Here is a 20,206-nt window from a genome sequence, read left to right as displayed (position 1 = left end):
TCACATACACCATGCGTACATGCATGTGTACAAATGTGTAGCATATTCTTCGGGTGAGTAGTGTATACATTTCTGTATAAATTAAAGTAGGTGATCTAAACTGATTTATCTAAAATATGAGAATATAACAATAAAGAACAGATTGTAATGGACTGACAGATGCATCTCAGATGATAACATGTTTGGTTTGTATAAAAGTCCACTTTAAAGCACTACTTGGCTTGCAACATGAAAAGTGTTTGTTTCTGTTTCACAATGTGTAACCATCCTCTTATTGGTTGTTGCAAGTCAGCCAGATTTCCCCAAAATCATGTGATTTACAAGAAATCGAGGTTTGGCTCTTTGGGTATGGGTTGGAGTGAGAACTGTTCACTCTACAACAAATAATTCAGCAATGTTTTTCAAATTAAGTAAATCTGCAAATTTCTTCAGTTCTGCAAATCACTGTCTTTTAATGACTCTTATAAATAGTCACTTAACGCTTCTTATATAAACCGTATGGCCTCTGCAGATAAGTTATAAAGCAATCCTTATGATTTGTGCATTCATCAGTGAACTGATGGTATGCTGAATGGAATTTGAAAAGCTGCCAAACTCTGTTATGATCTGGCAAAATGGAGCAGTGTGATTAATGAAAAACACAGAGACAATGTCAGAACCTTTATTTTTTCCAAATAAACAGCTTGATGAAAGATGCAATCAAGAGAGTAGTAAAATTATAACCTTCTTCCAAGTGTAACTTTTTTAATAGCTTTAACTGACAACTAATGCAATATTCTATTTACTTACTTATACAAATAGTTCTTATATAAATGTAAGCACAAACATCCATGAATTTAAGGCCCCAATGTCTATTCCAGCTCAAAGCTTCAGGTCGAGGCACTGATCCATAAAGTTTCTGAAATTCTGCCTCCATTTCCCAACCTGCAGGGCCCTTCTCAAATAGTGAGTGGAGATTTGAATTCTAAGTCCTTCTTTGTCCATATGCAATACATTATAAAAGTAAATACTGTATCTTTGTAACAAATGTGGAATTGTATAAAATGAACTCTCAGACTGATAAAAGAATGTATGGCAGTAACATCAAATAACAATTTTAAAAAATTATTAAAATTAATAATAAAATGACATAATTCTTAATCACTCTTACTCAGTTATGCACATAATTAAACCATGCAAGTCATGGTCCTATATAGTCCAAAGATTCATTTGGCACAAGGAAGAAACATCTCTGTCAGCCTCCATTTCACTTCACCAACCATATACCATGTGGCCATGTGCCATGTCATCTCCTCACCCATTAATAATCGTATTCTCCCCCAAGATAGAAATGTAACTTTTTCACATTTAGCTGTCCAGAAAACTAAATAAGCAACTAATCCACATATTCAGTTTACTTGTTACTTCAAGTCAATATAATTAACAGAAAATTGAGAAAAGTCCAAGTCCAGGGTCTGGAAACTCAATGTGTATTATGAAGACAGATTTTAAATTGAGAAACCTAACCAAAACCTAATTAACCCTGAATCTAACATCACATATATTGATAATTACAAATTTTCAATTGCATTAAATTTGAAAATGTTCCTAGTTTGGACTCACTCAGAACTGTTGTGGAGAGATGCACGCAAAGTAAGATGTAGGCCATCTTGGATAATACCAACCATCCTGTCCACAACATTCTGGGAGGACAGAGAAGCAGCTACAGCAGCAAACGTCTGATCTCACTGCGCTGCAGAACAGAGAGGTTCAGGAGATCCTTTGTTCCCATGTTCCCACTGCTATCAGGCTATACAACAACTCAGTGGACTAATTTAATTATTATTGTTTATTCATTATTAACTGTTTTTATTATTATCAACACTGAGCTAATGGACACATGAATTCCCCCTATAGGGGATAAATAAAGTATTTATCCATCTATCTATCTATCTATCTATCTATCTATCTATCTATCTATCTATCTATCTATCTATCTATCTATCTATCTATCTATCTATCTATCAGTATCAGCCCTGCAAAGTCAAACTTCAACAATTGAAATATATTCCCATCTTGGCACACAGCTACATCACATTTAATTACTTCAGATGTTGATCTCTGTATTACAACAGTAAGAAGTAAGAGGACGGAAATGAGAGTCGGGGGCATGATGTCCATCCACAACTCCTAAGTATGGAGAAGTAATACAAGAATTGCGTTTGGACAATCAACACCAGACTCCCTGTCAAACTTGGAAAGAACATCAGTGGCACCTCCTAGCCCTGGAGGTAAATCCTGTGGTGAATAGATGGTTTGATAAAATTATAATCAAAATAAGTGCAAAAATATCTATCATAAAATGTCCTGAACTTTTTAAAGCTTTTGTTAAAAGATTTACTGTTTGTTATGAGAATGAAGCATTGATGAACTGTCAAAAGAAAACAGGCTACACACTCAAAAATCCAAGAGTAACTGTTTCTTCTAGATATTATACATTTTTACTACTAAATGCTTTTTTAAAAATGTACATATTATTCAGCTACTAATTCCCTTTACTTCTCAGGTATTAACAAGTGTATTAATGAATTAAGTTTTGCTAACAAGTGAAAAAGCTATTAATTACATTAATACTTACATTATGCACCATCAGTAACAGAGTGATAATATTCCCAGTAAAGCAGTGATTAATTATGTGTCACTAGCACCATGAAATATTAAATTCTTATTCTTTCATTCTAACTTTTTTCAAATATTGTAAAGTCCACTCTCCTCTGCATCCGTCCTCAACCGCTGCTTGTTCAGTCTGCCTGTCCATGTCCCCTTCTCTATGTCTTTCCCTCTATCCATCTCATTTCATGCAGGAATGGGGTTACCTAAGAGACTCAGCCTCAATGGAGAAAATCTCTTTTTCTACAATTAAGTGTGAAAGTGACAGAAGGAAAAGAAGGGAGGGATCTACGGAGGGGTGCAGACTCAGAGAAGAAAAGGAGAGAGGAGAAAGACAGAAGTGTGTAAGACAGGTAGAGAGAAGTAATAGATAGAAGTCAAAATAAATATTTGCACTTGATTTTAAAGTTTCAACTTCAGAAATTTCTGAATTAAAACCCAAAAAGTATGTTTGCTGACCTTAATATGGATTAATTTTAGTTGTTTAGTTGTTGGCAACCTTAAATTGCATTGTTTAGTTCCTGCATTCATCTTTTTGATTTAGTGAACATATTGTGTATGGTATTAGAGAGATAAATATCCTATATGATGAACCAAAATATAGCCTAAGGTAAATTACATGTTTTTATTTTGTATTTGGTGAAAATCGTTCACACACCTTTAATCAATATACAGGTATCCTTTTTGTAAAACTTCATACTTGAATTGGTATTAGGCAAAATTAGGCTTAATTACACTGATCCAAGTGAAAGTGAATTTATGTTTATCACCATAATCTCTACAAATGCAGATGCAGTGACCACTGGGTTACCATGGAGAGGTGTACACAAAAGGGTGTGGCGTGGGAATGCCCCCAGGGGTCAGGAGTGAGGGTGAACGGGTCAGAGGTCAGAGCCAGCTGGACAGCACACAAGAGGAGATGAGGGTGAGAAAAGGAGGTGAGGGGGTGGTCCACGGACCCACTGACTGGACCCAATGGGACATTAACATTGAACTGATGGGAGGCTCACTGACCAATGCCTATTCAGTGAGAAACTAAGCTATGACACAATCATGTGTAATGGTCCGTGGTAATTGAAAAGTGACAAGGCCCTCATTGTGGATGCAAAAGCAGTTATCAGAATGCAGCACTGGATTACAAACTATACATACCAGTATTCAGTAGTTATATAGGATTATTTAATTCAATAATGCACACATAATCATATATTGATTAAACTACCACAAGTAGCATGCTCACATCTGGATAATAATGAAAGTGGTGAAAAAATATTAGAGTCTCTTCTTTCCAAACAGGAATATCAGTATATGTTAGGATTTAGACACATACAATTTTATTTTCAGTTTAAACCTTAAGGACTCCAGTCCAAAAGTTGTACCTGACAGCAGTTATAATTACTTACACTATTAGACACAGCGTATTTCCAGTGTTGTTGCTCTTCACAGTTCCTTCTTTTTCCACCTCAAGGAACATAAACTTTAACATGTACAAACTGACAATAAACGCTCATTCAAACATGTATCTGCAGTCATTATTTCAAAAAAGGAAGAACTTTTGTACTGTATTGTTAAAAGTGGAAAAATGAAGGTCCAACTTCAGATTTAGCTAACAGTTGATAGCAGTGAAAACTGTGTATTCGCAGATGCATTTATTTGAAACTGATGAAGTACAATTTTAATCACTGAAAATGTATCATTCACCCATGGTTACAGATGGTCTGTGTACCTCAAGGGTGCAGACAGGAAGGTGAGTGTCTGAGCTCTGCCTTCCATGTGGCTACTAGTGAAGGTCAGGTCAGTGAGGCCAGCAGGCAGTCTGGATCGGGGCCATACTCTGGTGGTCTAAAAAAGACAATCTTGGGGCCCAACCCAGGGGGTCAACATGCAAATAGTAACCCCCGAGTGAAAAGCATAGAACAGATCAGTGTTCTCACATTACTTGTGCTGCCCATGACTGTGAATGTGCACGCCTACACACCACATGAGGTTCTCATATTTAATGAAATTCAATCTCAACAATAGAGAAGGCAGCTGTACTTCAACAAAGGTAGAAGTATGACGTCATACGAGAACATTAAAATAACCATTTTGTCAAGGTCCACTGGCTTAATGTTACAATTGTCAGACACATGGTTCTGAAAGTTAAATCATCAACTGCAAAAATAGTTGTACAGCCAGAACAAATGTGTTATTTCTTCACACAGCATAATTAAAACTGCAGCATCTTTGTCATCTTAAGTGTCACTGGCCCTTAATACCCATCCAGCACATGCATAGCAGATGAAATTCAGTTTTTCTGTCTCAGGCAAGCCTACCCACTGCTGCCTCCCAGTGGCCTCAATGGCACCTGTAACACCACAGTCATATTTCCCTTCAGATCCTTGTCCAGGAGCCCAGTTCTGGTAACAGCCGGTCGTCGAACTAGTCCAGAACCAAAAATTGAAGTTACAGGTGTAGCGTAGGCCGAGCCAAACATGGCTTGAAGTGGCGTTCTTTGTCTTTTCAGCCACGTTCTCTTGAATGTCTTTAGAGGAAATATGGACGAGGTCAGTATGGTGCTCCCTGCAGTAACTCATAGCTTCAATCCATGTCATATTTTGCTGGACCAGTATCAGATTTCCTAATGGAAGAAAACAGAAAGAGGAAAATAACTGAAATCCATAATGTATAATGTAAATTTATCTAAAATGAACATATAAGCACATGACAATTTTAAACATACCCAGAGGCAAACTTTGGGTGTTTTCAGTGGACATTGGAGTTGAAAGCTGCGTTGTGTTCTGGGCTGAAGTCCCCACCAGTGTTGTTAATGCAGAAATACCATCTGTGGTTACTTGCACAGTAGTTGCTGGAGGTAGCTGTGTAGCTGTCACAGTTGACATCTCTGCAGTGGCATTGTTGAGCTCAGTGACTGAGGTACTGTATACAACACCTGTGGTATTTGGTGTTGTTAGTTCAGTGGCAGTTGTTTCCACTTCAGTGGTAACATTAGTAGTGTTTGGCTGTTTGGAAGCAGCCACAGTGAAATTAAATGTTGCTATGATCCCTTGAGATGACGTATTCAGAATAGCTGTCATGTTTGTTGGCAGTTGATCTGTTGTAAAGGTCGCCTGGGTTGTTGAAGTTGATTTCCTTTCTGTAAGAGTCAATAATGAAATAGACACTGAGAGGAAGACAGTGATGGATGTAGCTCTGTTGTCCGATGCATAAGGTTACAAAACATTAAAAAAGAACTTTCTGCAAATTCTACAACATCACTTTGCCGCAAGAGCACCGACTTACCCCCATGACAAACAAATTTGCGTTTGCCACCACATTTCAGGTCATTCCACTGCCCTTTATCTTTGAATACAGCTGCAACACATTTCTGATCTTCGAGGTAGTTAGGCTGACGGGGTTTCCAGAAACGGAATGATGAGTTGCTCCCATCCGACCACTTCCAGGGATCTTTGAAGAGGCCAATCCACACATTTTGTGACACAGACACATTATGTACTGCCTCATTCTCTTCTGCTGAGTGTATGCTAACCAGATCAGACGATAGGCCCCTGCAGTGATTCTGAGCGTCCCTCCATGATTTGGTGTCATCAACAAAAACGTGTCCACTTGTTTCACCATTTCCTGCAAGTCCAATAGTTTCATATTTTTATTACATAAGTATAGTGAGGTGCTGTGCCGTGTGAAATAACTTTTCCAGCAATGTTGTCATTTTACTTACCATGACAAACAAAACCTCTTTTGATTCCACAGTCACTCTCAAACCACTCGCCGCGTCGATCCATTGCTGCACATGCATCTTGATTCTTTTTTCGCGGTTCTCCTGCCTTCCAGTTTAAAAAATCCAGTTTTTGATCAGGCCAAGACCAGTGCCACATCCACGCATCTCCAATCTCCAGTCCTATCCAGGCTCTGGCAGTGTTATTTGTTGAAACTAAATTGATCAGATTATTCATATCTGCTGTGCTGTGAACTGTTGCTAAATCAGTGTATATCTCCCTGCAATAGCTCTTTGCCTCTTTATAGGTGTTTGAAATATCAATAAGGTGAAAGTCTGAAGATCCCACTGCGAAGAATCCTGTGGAATTACAGATCGTCTGTTCAGTCACATCAAGTGTAATAACAGCAGTAACAATGGCAAAAGTATTCATGTATCCATTGATAATCTCTAACCATAACGTGGTATTATTTTATATTCTAAAAAGTAACCTTTCTTCACATACTCAAAAGATTGGTGTCTACATGTAGCTATGAGTATCCAACAACAGTTGAAAAAAATTCATGTACATACCTGAGATAAAAATCAGATACAGAATTGGAGTCCTTTTCTTCACAATGAATCTGTTTTCAGTCATGATCATAGGAAACAGCTAAACAAAAAGCAACAAAAAAAAGAGATCTATTGGTAAATTTATAGTTTTGTTGTGACCAGGTATTGGTCCTAATAAATGGTACCATATAGCAGCTTTGAGCAGCACAGTGTTTGTAGTAAGAATGCCACCTGGCTTGTTAAGAGACGCCTCTTCAGGAGCAACTATAGACGAAGCAGTCTTTCAAGTTTCTTTTTGTCTTGCACAGCGCATGGCTTTCTGGTTTGTTGAGATGAAATGAGAGCATATGAGAGAGAGAGAATATGAGAACAACTACACCTGCCATGATCACATCATTTTGCAATGTCAGCAGATTACAATGAAAATTAGTCTTTGACATTTTATCCAGTGTGGTTGTTCAAGAATGAAGAACAGCAAGTCTTGTTTTGATAACAGTAAAAAATACAAATCACTTCCCCATGTTTCCCTCCCCTGTTCTATATATTGAAGATACATCCAGAGATACCGTAACAAATATTTAAGAATTCAAAACATCTCAGTAGGTAAATCAATCAGAAAAGAAAAATCAATATTGTGATATTTGGGGTCTGGAGGAGCCTGTTTACTGGAAAATGTTATGTTTTCGGGGGCTGCATCTAACTTAGGGCAGCTCCTTTGTGAGTTTACACAGACACAGAGTTTTTCTCAGAAACAGCTTTTTAACTTTGGTGACCAAATAAGTAGTTTAAACAATTTAACCATGTGAAAAGAAAAAAAAAAGTAAATGCAGCTTAAAAGAAATTGCAGGTCACTTCTGTATCCTAGGGTTAAAAAAGTGTTGCAACTAATTACAACTCCTACACAAGTGCAACTCAGTCTCCACTCTGGAGAACAAGGGAGCTTGAGGATGAACTTCAAAACAGAACATTGTGTTAAATATTTTAGATAGTGGAAAATATTACTGAACAACTGGAGCAAGAAGATGTTGTGCAATACTGTGTATGCCCCTCCTTCAACCACTTTTTGTAGGTGTGGCTGTCCAAAAATTGTTCAGATTAGATCAACTGTGCCATAATAAGGACACCTAAAAATCACAAAGCATTTATAGCATTTATATTACACTTTAATTTTAGATTACCACACCTCATCATAATCAGACAATCAACTATACACATTTGATTGTCTGGTAGGGTACCTTCAGTTTGTCCGAGTACATGCAAATGTGTTGTGTGAGTCATTTTCCATTACTTACTCTTGAATGCATCAGTGATTCCGTTTTGACAGTGTTTGGGGCATTGACCAGCTTGATGTTCTGTGTGAATGTGTAGGCTTTGTTGGAGGCTCATTTACTCAATCTTAGAACAATGTGTGATGATAAATTTGTAATAAATCAGAAATTGTATAATATAGTTTTATTGCAAATGCTCTAATCTTTGGGAATATTATGAGAACAAAAATTGGTGTGTTTAAATAGTACATCGAGCTGAACATCTACTGCAGGAGTGTCATATGACAGTGCTGTTATGGGTGGTCCCATGAGACATTTTGGCTCGAGGGATGCTGGCACTGAGCCACCATGGCCTGTAAACAACAACAGCGTCAAGTTGAAGTAAACTGGATCTGAGTGTCGGCCTGTTGTCTGGCGCTTGTCTGATTACAATAAGTACAGCGAGGTGGTTTTCAACAATGCGTCGAAGGTGTGTCTGGTAAGTAATTCCCACATTCAAACGACTCGATCAGTTATTTTGTCAATAACTGCTTCTCCAGATTATCACCCTGAGCCGTACATTAGGCTAACGTTAGCAATATTAGCTACGTTAGCCGTAACTGCAGCCAACCAGCTAATCTTGGCTACCTGCTGAACATAGCGCTAGTTGTGCGAATTTATTCAAGTGGTTCATCCACTGTCGAGTTATCAAGCTCCACATTTTGAAGTCTAACTGGGTTTGTTTAAATCTTTGTTTTACGAAACGCTATATAATGCAGTAACAGTCAGACGTATGGAAACCAGCTAATGCTAGCTAATGTTACCTAGCCAGGGTCTTTCGAACGTTTATGGATTTGTAGCAAGCTAGCTAGCTAGCAAACGGCAAAAGCAAACGTAGGGCATTATTTATTTGTTTTGGCCAATAATATACAATGCCGGTGTAAATTCACAGAAATAGTTAAGGATACTGGTACATCTGTTTGTGATTAACATTTGTTTAACCGCAACATTACAGATTAACGTTAATGTCAACGTTATTACGTATCGTTAGCAACATTTAGCAAACGTGTAACGTTATTGCGATTCCATCAGGAGTCAGTTAACATTATAAAATACCGACTAATATAAGCAAATTTTAAAGTACTTCAAGGTTTGCTCAGTTTGAACAAAGATTCTCACTCAAAACACACAAAACGTTGTTAACCCTCAGTGTATTTTCCCTTTCATTTACCCAAATTGATTAGGGCGAACGTTGTAGAACAATTTTGATTTTGGGCTTCAGTTCAGCTTATAAATGCTGTGGTTCTAATCACATTCGTCCATCTAATCACTCTATTTGTGTGACAGCATGAGTCATGTTTATTTATGGTTTTAGTTTAATAGGAAACTTTGCTAACATAAACTGTTCGAAAATTTGAAAGTCGCAGTCACTGCAACTCACGATTTTTGTCTTGGTGGTTCGATTGGTCTATAAAATGTTAGAGAAGAGTGGAAATTTCCAACCTTAGTTTTTCAAAGTGGAAGTTGGTATGTCATATGTATAGGTATTTTTATGACCAGCAGTCTAGAATTCAAAGACATTTAATCTTTAATTGTGTAAAACTGAATTAAGCAGCAAATCCTCTCATTTGAGAGGCTTGAACCAGAGAATGATTGGCAGCTCTGGTTGAAAAATAACAATTAATCAAGTATCAAACTAGTTGACCATATATCAGTTATTGTTTTAGTTCTACTTGCAATGTACAAGTACAGCCAGTTACAGTTAAAGACAGGTATCATTCAACTAATCATTATCTTTTATGTCACCCTCAGATAAATATCCTTCAGACGGGACATCATCCTCTCCACTGGGTTGCTTACTAGCCATGTCCTCACAGCAGCCCAATAGTTCAGCTTCCAACAGCCCCACCAACATCTTGGGTTCTCCTTTCTCAGTTATCAGTCCCTCTCTTAACTCCCCAGTGGTCTCACCCTCTCTGGGATTTGGACCCATCAGCAACAGTCAGGTAAATGAAAGCCAAAACTGTTTTAGCTGTAGGGTACTAGCATTTGTTTAAATGGGGCAGAGAGTATATATGTTAGTTTAGGGTACATTGCAATGCAATTTCTTATAATATATAGTGTGGTTAATAGCACTTTTATTAGTTGGCAGAAACTGTTGTATGCACACGACTGGACACACTGATGTCAGATAATTTTTTATTTTTTTACCAGTATTGAAAAAGGTGACTAAATAGTCAAACTAACTGAGCATATAATTAACCAATGGCATTACAGTGTTTAAATGTTTTATTTGGTTGCACTGTGTATCCAGATCTCCTCCTCAGCACCCATATCAGGGATGCACTCGATCAGCAGCTCAGAGGATATCAAACCTCCATTTGGCCTGAGGCCCATGCCAGCTCACAGCCCTGGAATAATGTTGTCTCAGAAACGTCTGTGTGTCATCTGTGGAGACCGCTCTTCTGGTGAGTGAGTGCAATAAGAGCAAGATTAGCAGAAATGAAACATCAGCTGGAGACTCTTATTCTATGTCAATTTTAGTGTGGTTGATCCTTTACTGTTTGATGTTTTTGACTGTGTTTCCTCAACAGTATAACAAATTGTCAGTTACTGTTCCTAATGAAAATAAAAAAATGTTTGTCAGACTGTTGCCTTCACTTGGATTGGCTATGTTTGATCTTCTCATTGGCCTCTAACTTTTACCTTTTTCTTTTTACTTCTGCAATTTACAGGCAAACACTATGGAGTGTATAGCTGTGAGGGTTGCAAAGGTTTCTTCAAACGAACTGTGCGCAAAGATCTGAGCTACACCTGCAGGGATAACAAAGAGTGCCTGGTTGACAAACGCCAGCGCAATCGCTGCCAGTACTGCCGTTATCAGAAGTGCCTGGCCATGGGCATGAAGAGGGAAGGTATGCAAGAAACAGGGTAGTATTAGAGGTTCATACTGAGGACCTTTGGTTATTGACGGTTTAGTCACACGTTTTGTTGTGAGTTGTCTTACATGCATATACACAAAGGGGACATATATCTGCGATTTCTACAATGATTTAAATATTGGCAGGCAATTAGATTTCCTAGAACAATTAATTATTCTAAAGGAAGCGCAACTAAATTGATTATTTGTTGATGAGTTCAGTTTTCTGGTATAGGTGAGGGTGGATGCTTGATTAGATGTGTTAAAGGGTAGAGTACGGTATATTGGGGCTGGTTTATATAACTAACCCCTTTCCATCTCTTCCCTTCATTTTCTCCTATTCTACCCTTTCTCCATCTTTCAATAGTGATCAAACATATAAAGTGGATAAAAGAAGATGGAAAGGATGAGGGATGGATGAGTATGGCAATAAAATGTTAAAGATGCTGTATTTTTAATGTTACTTAGAGAATTAGACCTAATGTGTTAGGCATGAAAAATTTGTTCTCTGGAAGATTTGTGGGTGACAGTGTACCCAGAAATGTGAATGAGCGTGGATCGCTTTGGTATATTGACTTGTGGTGATTTTATAATTTTATAAAATAAGCAGTTAGCCAGCCGTAGTTCTTTGTACCTGTGTATAAAATCTGATGGAGTTGATCGGTGTTGAAGCAGCATATAAAGTAATGGATCATGTTCTAGTGAAGGCCTTCATTTAGCTGAAGATTTTGTCTTTCTGTTTCATCACCAGTTAAATCACCTTCCCATGTCAGTTTCTTATGGCTGCACTTTTGTCAGAGTGTCTGATTTCCCAGTGAGATGGGTAGATCAGTTTGAGATCAGTGTCCTTTTGGGTTGCTGTTGACAACACAGGCTCGATTTTTCACCACTGTTTAGTTTTAATGAACTTCACATACTAGTCGCTTGGCTCTTCAGTGGTCCTCAAGGTGCTTTGTGTTTGTTAAGACAGCACCACTCTGGAATAATGCTGCCATTTTAGTAGGGGTGGGAAAAATGATAGATTTTTAGATGCATCGTTATTCTGTCTTTAACAATTTAGTATTCTTTTGTAAAACATAAAGCTAATGCATGTAAGCTAAATCAAGGGAGGGCATGTTGTTAACAAAGTCTTGCATGTAACTCCAACCTTCCAGTTACTGTACTTCTGTTGATAATGGAAGTAAATTCATCAGACTTTTGTCATGATGGAAACTAATTATGTAGAGTACACAGTAGAAAAAGTTGGAAATCCAAAATTGCTATTTTCGACAATGCATTGAGAAACATTTTAAAGTAAGTTTCTTAACACCCTGAATTAAAATCACATCTTCAGGAATGTACAGTAGAAATTGCCAGTTAGAGTTAACAGAATTCTGAGTAGACTACAGTGCTTTCGAAATTCATTTTTGCTGTTCCTGACATGATTCCATTTTTTGAAGACAGCACTGAATTGGAAACAGGACTTTCTCAATGCAACAGAGTCTTGTCATTATTCAGTGTTAGCCATCATCTCATTCCTTTTCTCCCACCATCGCTGTTTCCTTACATTTTGTCTGATGCAGCGGTCCAGGAGGAGCGCCAGAGGAACCGAGAGCGTGAAGGAGAGCTGGAGTTCAGTGTTGGAGTGAATGAGGAGATGCCTGTGGAGAAAATCTTGGAGGCAGAGACGGCAGTGGAGCTGAAGACTGAGCTTCATTCTGACGGAGGCTCTGCAGGCAACTCTGTGAGTGGTTGGAACAAGGCAATCAGTAGATTTATATAAATAAATGTGTCAGTCGTGTTTTTCATGGCAGCACAATGAGTTTGGGCTCAATTTTCTAAGATAACTTGATTAAACATGTGCTTTCAAGTTGTAATAATTGAAAGTATTTGGTTTAGATATATAACCAAATAGTCATGTTGTTGTATTGTTTGATTCCAGCCCCATGATGCAGTTACCAACATCTGTCAGACTGCAGACAAACAGCTGTTTGCCTTGGTGGAGTGGGCAAAGAGAATCCCTCATTTCTCTGAACTGCCCCTTGATGACCAGGTCATCCTTCTGCGTGCAGGTATGATTGAGAACCTGCAGTCATTAATGATCCATGTGGAACTGTTCCTTCAAAATCAACAAACTTAACTTAAAGAACTTTACTTTAGTTTTTGAACAATGTGAAATGTGAACAATGCCTAAAATTAAAAAATGAGAATAGTGCTTCCTCTGTTGTCACTCAAATGCCAGCAGCATTAACGTAGGCTGTAGCCATTTCCTTGGAGACATCTGACCTTTACTGCAACAACAAACTTGAGTAATGGCCACTGAAGTTGATAAAATAATACCAAAGAAAGGTAGTCGTGTTACCGAAGTCATATTGAAATGGTTTGCTTTTGCAAGACCTACCAAGAACACAGGTATCAGATCCACATTAGGTCTGATGCAAGTTTCAGTGTGGAAGATTGTGAACGTTGCATTATTACAAAGTAGACTTCTGAAAGAATAACAAGGCCAAGGATATTTGCTGAAATTGTCCATTTTCATGTGTAAAGCTGTATTATACAATTACACTGCTATCTAAGATAGTGCTGTGAACTGTTTTCTTGATTTTTTTGCACCCTATATGGTAAAATTAACCAGAGGTTTGAGAGGTAGAGCACAAAAAATATGTATGAAACTGATTTGCCAGCAGAGCCAAAAAAAAGCCTGTAAGGTGCTTTTTACCTTGGATATTTAAATAACAATATATAGTAACTGATGCACAATAATATATATTTGGACATACATTTCAGGAATTGAGGAAGATTTTTGTCCAATTGTTTTTGAAACACAACTGTGTACAAAAACATAGGCAGGTGAGGGATACAGAGTGTGGGCCTAGATACTTAAACTACAGTAGCCTCACACAGGGATAATCTACAACACGTTTGGTAGACACATTGGCAGAGTCACCTGATGGGAGGACATTGTTGCAGTAACTGTTGCTAGGTCCCTGTTATTACGTGTTTGGTGATGTCCCAAGTGTTTTGTTTTTTTTTGTTCAAAGGGACAACTGGCAATAATAATTTTAGTTTAACTTGAAGTGTGTTGCAATGACGCACTTAGTCAGGACCCAATGGAAATAAATCTAAAGGGAAGGCAGGAAGTTTGCAAAAGGTGCTGCTGGATGAGTCGAGCATAGTCGTACAACTGGTTTCAACCTGAGGAAGGAAAGAGTTTTCTTTACAACAGCTTTTCATTGTAAGGGTAATTTCACCTTAAGAACAATTAAAATGCTTGGGAGGAAATGCTATCATGACATACCTGTGTTTTATTGTATTTCATTTGTCAGGATGGAATGAGCTCCTCATTGCCTCGTTCTCCCATCGCTCCATTGCCTTGAAGGATGGAGTTCTCCTGGCCTCTGAGCTGCAACGCGACAGTGCACACAGTGCAGGAGTTGGAGCCATTTTTGACAGGTACATTGATCGAGACAAAAAATTTCCAGCATACTTGCATTTAAATTTCAACTAAATGTAATGCTTTTGGCTAATGTTTTACATATGCATAGTATCTGCATAATAATTGTTAATATCTAACACAGGGAGAGTGTGCAGAGTGCAGAGGTCGGCGCCATATTTGACAGGTAATTTTATGCTTATTAATATCATTAAGTCAGTAAAATAAGTGTAATTTTCTCATTATGGTCTTTGTATTTTACACTCTAAAACCTTTTTCCAAAAATATTTGCATTGCTTGTCATTATTTAGGGTTCTTACCGAGCTCGTCAATAAAATGAGAGATATGCAAATGGACAAAACAGAGCTGGGCTGCCTCCGAGCTATCGTCCTCTTCAACCCAGGTGCTTGACAGTGCAAGAAGCTGATAATATAAATAAGTAAGATTACATTTTTTTTCTTACAGAGTAGTGTCTTGCCCCTAAAGAAAATGTTATTTTCCTGCAGATGCTAAAGGGCTCTCCAACACCAGTGAGGTGGAGCTCCTGAGAGAAAAGGTCTATGCATCATTGGAAGCCTACTGCAAACAGAAATACCCAGAGCAGCAGGGAAGGTAAATGTCTTGAGCTGCAACAAACATGACAAAGTTTTATCTTTTTACTGTACTGCATTGTTTTGCGGTGTAGAATGACAAAGTTAAACATCTCTGGAACATTGTTTACCTTCTCGAACATAAATTATATCCTTTTTTCTCCCTGCAGGTTTGCTAAGCTCCTTCTTCGACTGCCAGCACTGCGATCCATTGGCTTGAAGTGCTTGGAGCATCTTTTCTTCTTCAAGCTGATTGGTGACACACCTATTGACACTTTCCTCATGGAAATGCTTGAAGCTCCCCATCAGTTGTCTTAGATAGGAAATGTGTACTGTGGTTAGGTTCAGATAGCTGAAGTCTGGGAAGCTGGAGTGGGACTGGAGTGGCACTTTAAGTTCTTTGAAGATTTGTCAATTTGTCTCACTGCTATCTGGGTTACACTTTTTTAGTGCAGCACAGATTTGCTCTTAAGACCAAACCCAAGGCTTGGCATGATCTACAAGCTGGTGCTATATGTTGAAATAACTTCATGAGTAACTACGGTTTAAAAAAGTATTTTTAAAAATGTAAACATTTACATATTTCCCTCACAGGAATAGATATAATTTGGGTACACATTTTTATATAAGCTTTTTAGACACGTCAAACATTAAGCTTCAGTTGTTTCTCCAGCTGAACCGATCCCTAAACCCTGTTTTTTAAAAGGAAGGCAACCTGAATCGTGAGTATGCGTTAAGGATGTCATCTTCTTTTTATAATTTCTAATTCAGATCAGATCTAAAAGTGTATTATTGTACTATACAGTCACCGGTAACTGTGTCCAACAGCAGCTCTGAATTTACTTGTATCCATTGCAGAATATAAAATCCCAACAGTGACCCTGGGATAGACGACAAGTCAGTGATTGAAATTGTCAGTTTGGACTTGTCGATGTTGAATGAGGATCAGCTTTGTATCTGATAATATACAGGTAGTGTTGTTTACTTCTTTGCCATTTTATAAATCTTATCACTTTGTGGTTAACGATTAGACTGCACTGCATACTTGCTATGTAATATTTCTAAACCATACTTTTAATAAACACCTGGCATCCAAAATGGTCAGGTGTTTGTCTTTTGGTGCTATAGATAATTTGACATTGTTGGTGCAGACGCACACCAAACCACAAACCTAAGAAAATATGCAAAAATGAAAATCCCTTTGTTAATCTTTGTTGAAAATGTAGCAATATAAAATGTAAAATGCAAAAGAGCTTTCTGCCTGTCAGTCTTTCAGGGGTTTTACAAAGTAAATCATGTCTGGTGGAAAGGGAATACTCCATTTTGTAATTTATCTATACAATTTTAAGGTACTGTGCAAAAGTAATTGTTCAGGGAAAATGTATATTGATAAATTTGAATTATGATCAGGAGATACAAATTATTTAATTCTTATGATGTGCCCTTGTTTTTAGTTTTCAGCTAGTATAAAGCAGAACGTGTCTTGGGTTGCACTGGATTTGCTGAGACTGTTTCAGCTAATTTTTTTTTGTTTTGTTTTGTTTTGATGCTCAGTTGTATTTCCTACTTCCCCCCTTTTTTAGGTAGCTGTCTTGTTCATTGTAATGTCTCTGCAATTTATTAAAAGCAAACCATAATCACATTTAGCTCCATAACACCTGTGGACATAGGAATTTTAAACAAGACCAAATGAGGTCTGTATGATGGCCATGTGTGAACACCAGATGAGCTGTGTTGTTAAGCTCGTCATCGACCTCTGTATGCTCTTGAACATAAAGTGACTTGAAGCATGGGTTGTGTGGACTAAAAATAAAGGAGGCTTAAGTTTTTTCTTTTTTTGGTTTGCTTTTTCTTCTCTGAAAGTGTTAAATGTGAAGTTAACTTCTTCCTGGAAGAAACCCAGATTCTAAGCCAAAACAACACATCTGAAAGAAGATTAAAAGAAACAATGTTTTAATGAGCCTTTTTATTGTAGTTGTTACATAGTTTTTGCTGTGGGCACATAGACGCAATAGAAGCCTTGGTTGTATAGCGCTTGTGTCCAAGTTCCACAGTGATGTTATGGCACAGGCAGCAATGTGTGTGGTGGGCTAATGTTAAAAGAAAAGAGGAAAATGTTGAGTGCAATGAAATCAAAAGGCTTCTAAGGGATTCCACAGGAGTAGCTGGTAAATATGATCAGTCTGTGAAGTAAAAAGTTTTAATAACACGCACAAAAACCCTACAGCTCTGAGAACCAAAGTGAACCTCCCTTTGTATCAAGCAGAAGTGACACCTTTTTAAACCATGCATGGCTTGGTTTGTTTAAATTATATTTAGAATAATACTGCTTTTTTAGTCTATAATACACTATTCTACACATAGAGCAAAAAAAAAAAAAAAACAGAAGAACATAAAAGACATTTTCATGACATGTACATCATTTTACAGCATTCCCCCTATATTACTTTACACATCTATTGTGTCTTGTTTTTGACAAAAGTCAGTACAATCCGGGAAACGATGAGCTCTTCCCTCGTAACTTCAGTTCTAAGTTGCATGCTACACATTGAGTCTAAGGTGCTGAATAGTTTTCAGTAAATTCTAAATAAAACAAACAAAACAAAAACGTACTGCTGGTGTGGTTTCACGTAGCTTTAGCATGATGTTGCTCTAGAATCTTGTTTCTCTCAATGGCTATGTTTCCATCACAGTGAAAATTTGCGATTGGATAGTTTTAAATTATGCTGTTATAGTGTAGCCAAGGCCATTCTAAATTAATCAAAAGCACAGTGAGCTCATCAATAGTTCAAAAGCATACCCACATAATCAAAAAGGTTAAACTGCGGGCTCCTTCTTATTCAGTTCATTACAGATTTACATGTTTTAAAGTAGATAAATTATGGATATTTTATGTGCGTCCATATTACTAATTATCATGTAACCCCTGATGTTCACATTCATAGTTAAATAATGAAGGAATACTTTATGTGTCTTGAAAATGACAAACCGAGATCTCCAGTGATGCCAGTTGAACTACACGTTAATTTGGTCTGATCTACTTTTAATTGTTATATTTTACTTAGATCTCGACTAAAGTGGAACAACGCAAGCCCGTATTCTACAGTAAGGCAACAGGATACAGCTAATGTGCATAACCAATCCCTAAATTGTTATTAATATTTTAAAGCTTCATAACAAACTATTTGATCCAAGATATAACGTGGGAAAAAAATAAAACTGAAAGCTTAGCCAAAACAAGTTTAAAAACACTGGGTGAAAATAAATCACAGCTCACAAATGATTGCAATATGATCCTCTCGCCCCTTACAGACCGCACATTTGTAGTAACATTTTCTTGATTTTATATGTCCCTGAAAACGTCATAATAAATAACTGTCTCTGAAAGGCACTCTGAAATGTGCAGCTCATAGTTTCTACAAAATAAAACTACATAACTCTTACGAAGATCGCACACCTGTAACATTGTGCCCGCCTTCCTCAAGCTGTCCCCAACTGTTCAGTCCATTGGTGAGAATAGGTCACATGATACAACTTGTCTAAGTTTACTTAAGCTAAAAATGTTTGCGTGATGAGCATTAGTCTGAAACTAGTGGTATTACCAGTCTTAACCACATTAACATTCTCTTTCTCCTCGTGGTCTTTAAAAATAGTTGCACTGTCTCTGATAAATTTGTTCGTACCCAGTAAACTAATGCACACTTGCTTTGAACCTGTCGACTTGGATTAAACATTAAAAACTGTGCTACTGTTAAATTGCTGGTAAAACTGTTGAGTATATTTTCAGATTCAGATGTCAGAGTGGTTCATCAGTGTCAAGGATTTCACATTCCATTGATACCCAACTTTTACATCCAGTGCAATTGTTCCTTATTTGAGCACCTTCTTGAGCAAAATGAATAGAAACACAAAACTACCACAGTAGTATATAACAGAATAACCCTCTGCACAAAACCATCTATACAATAGATGAAATGTCTTTCACTTCAATTTGTCACTAAAGCTGCAGGGCTGACACTAAACCAAAGCAAACACAGTTAGTGGAGTTTAGTGTCTGTACCACACGTCTTGCCCTCTTGATTCAGTCAAGGCCACTGAGATTGAAGCATATGCACTGCCAACTCTTTCGATACCTTTGGCCTTAAAAAATACGCTTTTGCGCAGGTATTTGTGAGCAATGTCAGGTTCGAAGGATGATGGTGATTAAGCCTTGTGAATGCAGATCATCGATGTTTATCCAGCAACAGCAAAGCTTAGTGGTTTGAATGCAGCGCTCTGTTTCTGCTCTCTCTGGCCCTGCAGTTCATGAATAAAATCGTGTTCAGCTTTTTATCCACTTTCTTCAGGAAGCACTTGCGTCAAGCCTATGTAAACCAAACGCATAAAAATGAGATCAACTCATCAAAGCTAGCGGGGGATTTTAGTGCCAAGTTGGAGTGCAGTGGGTTGGAGGGGGCAGTGAAAGGGCTTCCAGACGTCTTAATGTCCGGTGGGATCCAGGCCCAGCTCATACCTGCATCTCTGAACCACTGGACAAACCGAGAGCGTTGGCCTCCTCTGTTGTCAAACCATTCTTCAGTGTCCTTCTCACTGTGCAGACAGGAAGAAAAATAAGGGCAAGTGGTGAGAGAATGCCATATTCTGATAAATAAGAGCTTTTTATATTTCTATATCAATCAATCAAACTTTATTTGTCTAGCATTTTGATACAGGTTAGTGCAGTTCAATGCATTTCACAGATGGCCGTAGTGTTTGCACATAAAGCTGATCGCATTCTGCTGTGCATGTTAATAAATCACACCACTTGTCCAGATGATGTCACTCACATGATTTTCGGTTGGCTCGAGATCGTCTCCTCTCTCGAGGTTGAGTCCGCTGGCTGGGCCCCTGAGTGGCTGACCTGACAATCCTCTCCATGATCTCATCAGCTGTGTCGTCTGTGCAGTTCACTGGGTCGTCACTGCCAGAGCACCATGGGGGAATACGCCCTAAACAATAAGATCAGGATGGATAAGAATAAGCTGTAGCTGTAAGCGCAGAGGTGCTTTGAGCTAAGCGCTTACGGCAGCATGCTAACATACTTACAATGACAATACTGACATGCTGATGTTGAGCAAGTGT

General features: G+C 38.0%; 3 protein-coding genes across 8 annotated transcripts in view; 1 reads left to right on the top strand and 2 right to left on the bottom strand.

Annotated features, from left to right (window-relative positions):
• Positions 1-3,833: 3,833 nt before the first annotated feature.
• On the bottom strand, positions 3,834-7,118 carry LOC130172484 (macrophage mannose receptor 1). Its single transcript, XM_056381243.1, has 5 exons — positions 6,938-7,118; positions 6,368-6,724; positions 5,932-6,270; positions 5,372-5,785; positions 3,834-5,269 (listed from the first exon to the last, which is right to left on the bottom strand). Exons 1-5 carry the CDS (start codon positions 7,005-7,007, stop codon positions 4,884-4,886), a joined length of 1,566 nt encoding a protein of 521 aa, XP_056237218.1. The 5' UTR covers positions 7,008-7,118; the 3' UTR covers positions 3,834-4,883.
• Positions 7,119-8,503: 1,385 nt separating this feature from the next.
• On the top strand, positions 8,504-16,914 carry rxrbb (retinoid x receptor, beta b). Of its 4 annotated transcripts, none has more exons than XM_056381447.1 (12): positions 8,504-8,662; positions 9,976-10,169; positions 10,478-10,631; positions 10,899-11,078; positions 11,451-11,504; positions 12,646-12,806; positions 13,005-13,134; positions 14,389-14,515; positions 14,641-14,682; positions 14,807-14,898; positions 15,002-15,107; positions 15,256-16,914. In XM_056381447.1, exons 2-12 carry the CDS (start codon positions 10,029-10,031, stop codon positions 15,401-15,403), a joined length of 1,335 nt encoding a protein of 444 aa, XP_056237422.1. In that variant the 5' UTR covers positions 8,504-8,662; positions 9,976-10,028; the 3' UTR covers positions 15,404-16,914. The 4 variants fall into 4 exon arrangements, with proteins under 4 accessions (XP_056237422.1, XP_056237425.1, XP_056237423.1 ...); XM_056381448.1 differs by having other exon boundaries at positions 8,524-8,653; XM_056381449.1 differs by lacking the exon at positions 8,504-8,662 and adding an exon at positions 8,798-8,900.
• A 118-nt stretch (positions 16,915-17,032) lies between these two features.
• Positions 17,033-20,206, bottom strand: part of fhod3b (formin homology 2 domain containing 3b) — an 86,687-nt gene continuing 83,513 nt past the window's right edge. For all 3 annotated transcript variants that reach the window (XM_056381441.1, XM_056381442.1, XM_056381443.1), the window contains 2 exons: positions 19,912-20,073; positions 17,033-19,675 (listed from right to left, as the gene is read on the bottom strand). In XM_056381441.1, the coding sequence (XP_056237416.1) occupies positions 19,593-19,675; positions 19,912-20,073 (245 nt within the window). In that variant the 3' untranslated portion in view covers positions 17,033-19,592. The remainder of the gene's footprint in view (positions 19,676-19,911; positions 20,074-20,206) is intronic.

Source organism: Seriola aureovittata, chromosome 7 (assembly GCF_021018895.1).
Source record: "Seriola aureovittata isolate HTS-2021-v1 ecotype China chromosome 7, ASM2101889v1, whole genome shotgun sequence".
Lineage (NCBI taxonomy): Eukaryota > Metazoa > Chordata > Actinopteri > Carangiformes > Carangidae > Seriola > Seriola aureovittata.
This window is presented reverse-complemented; position numbering and strand designations above follow the sequence as displayed.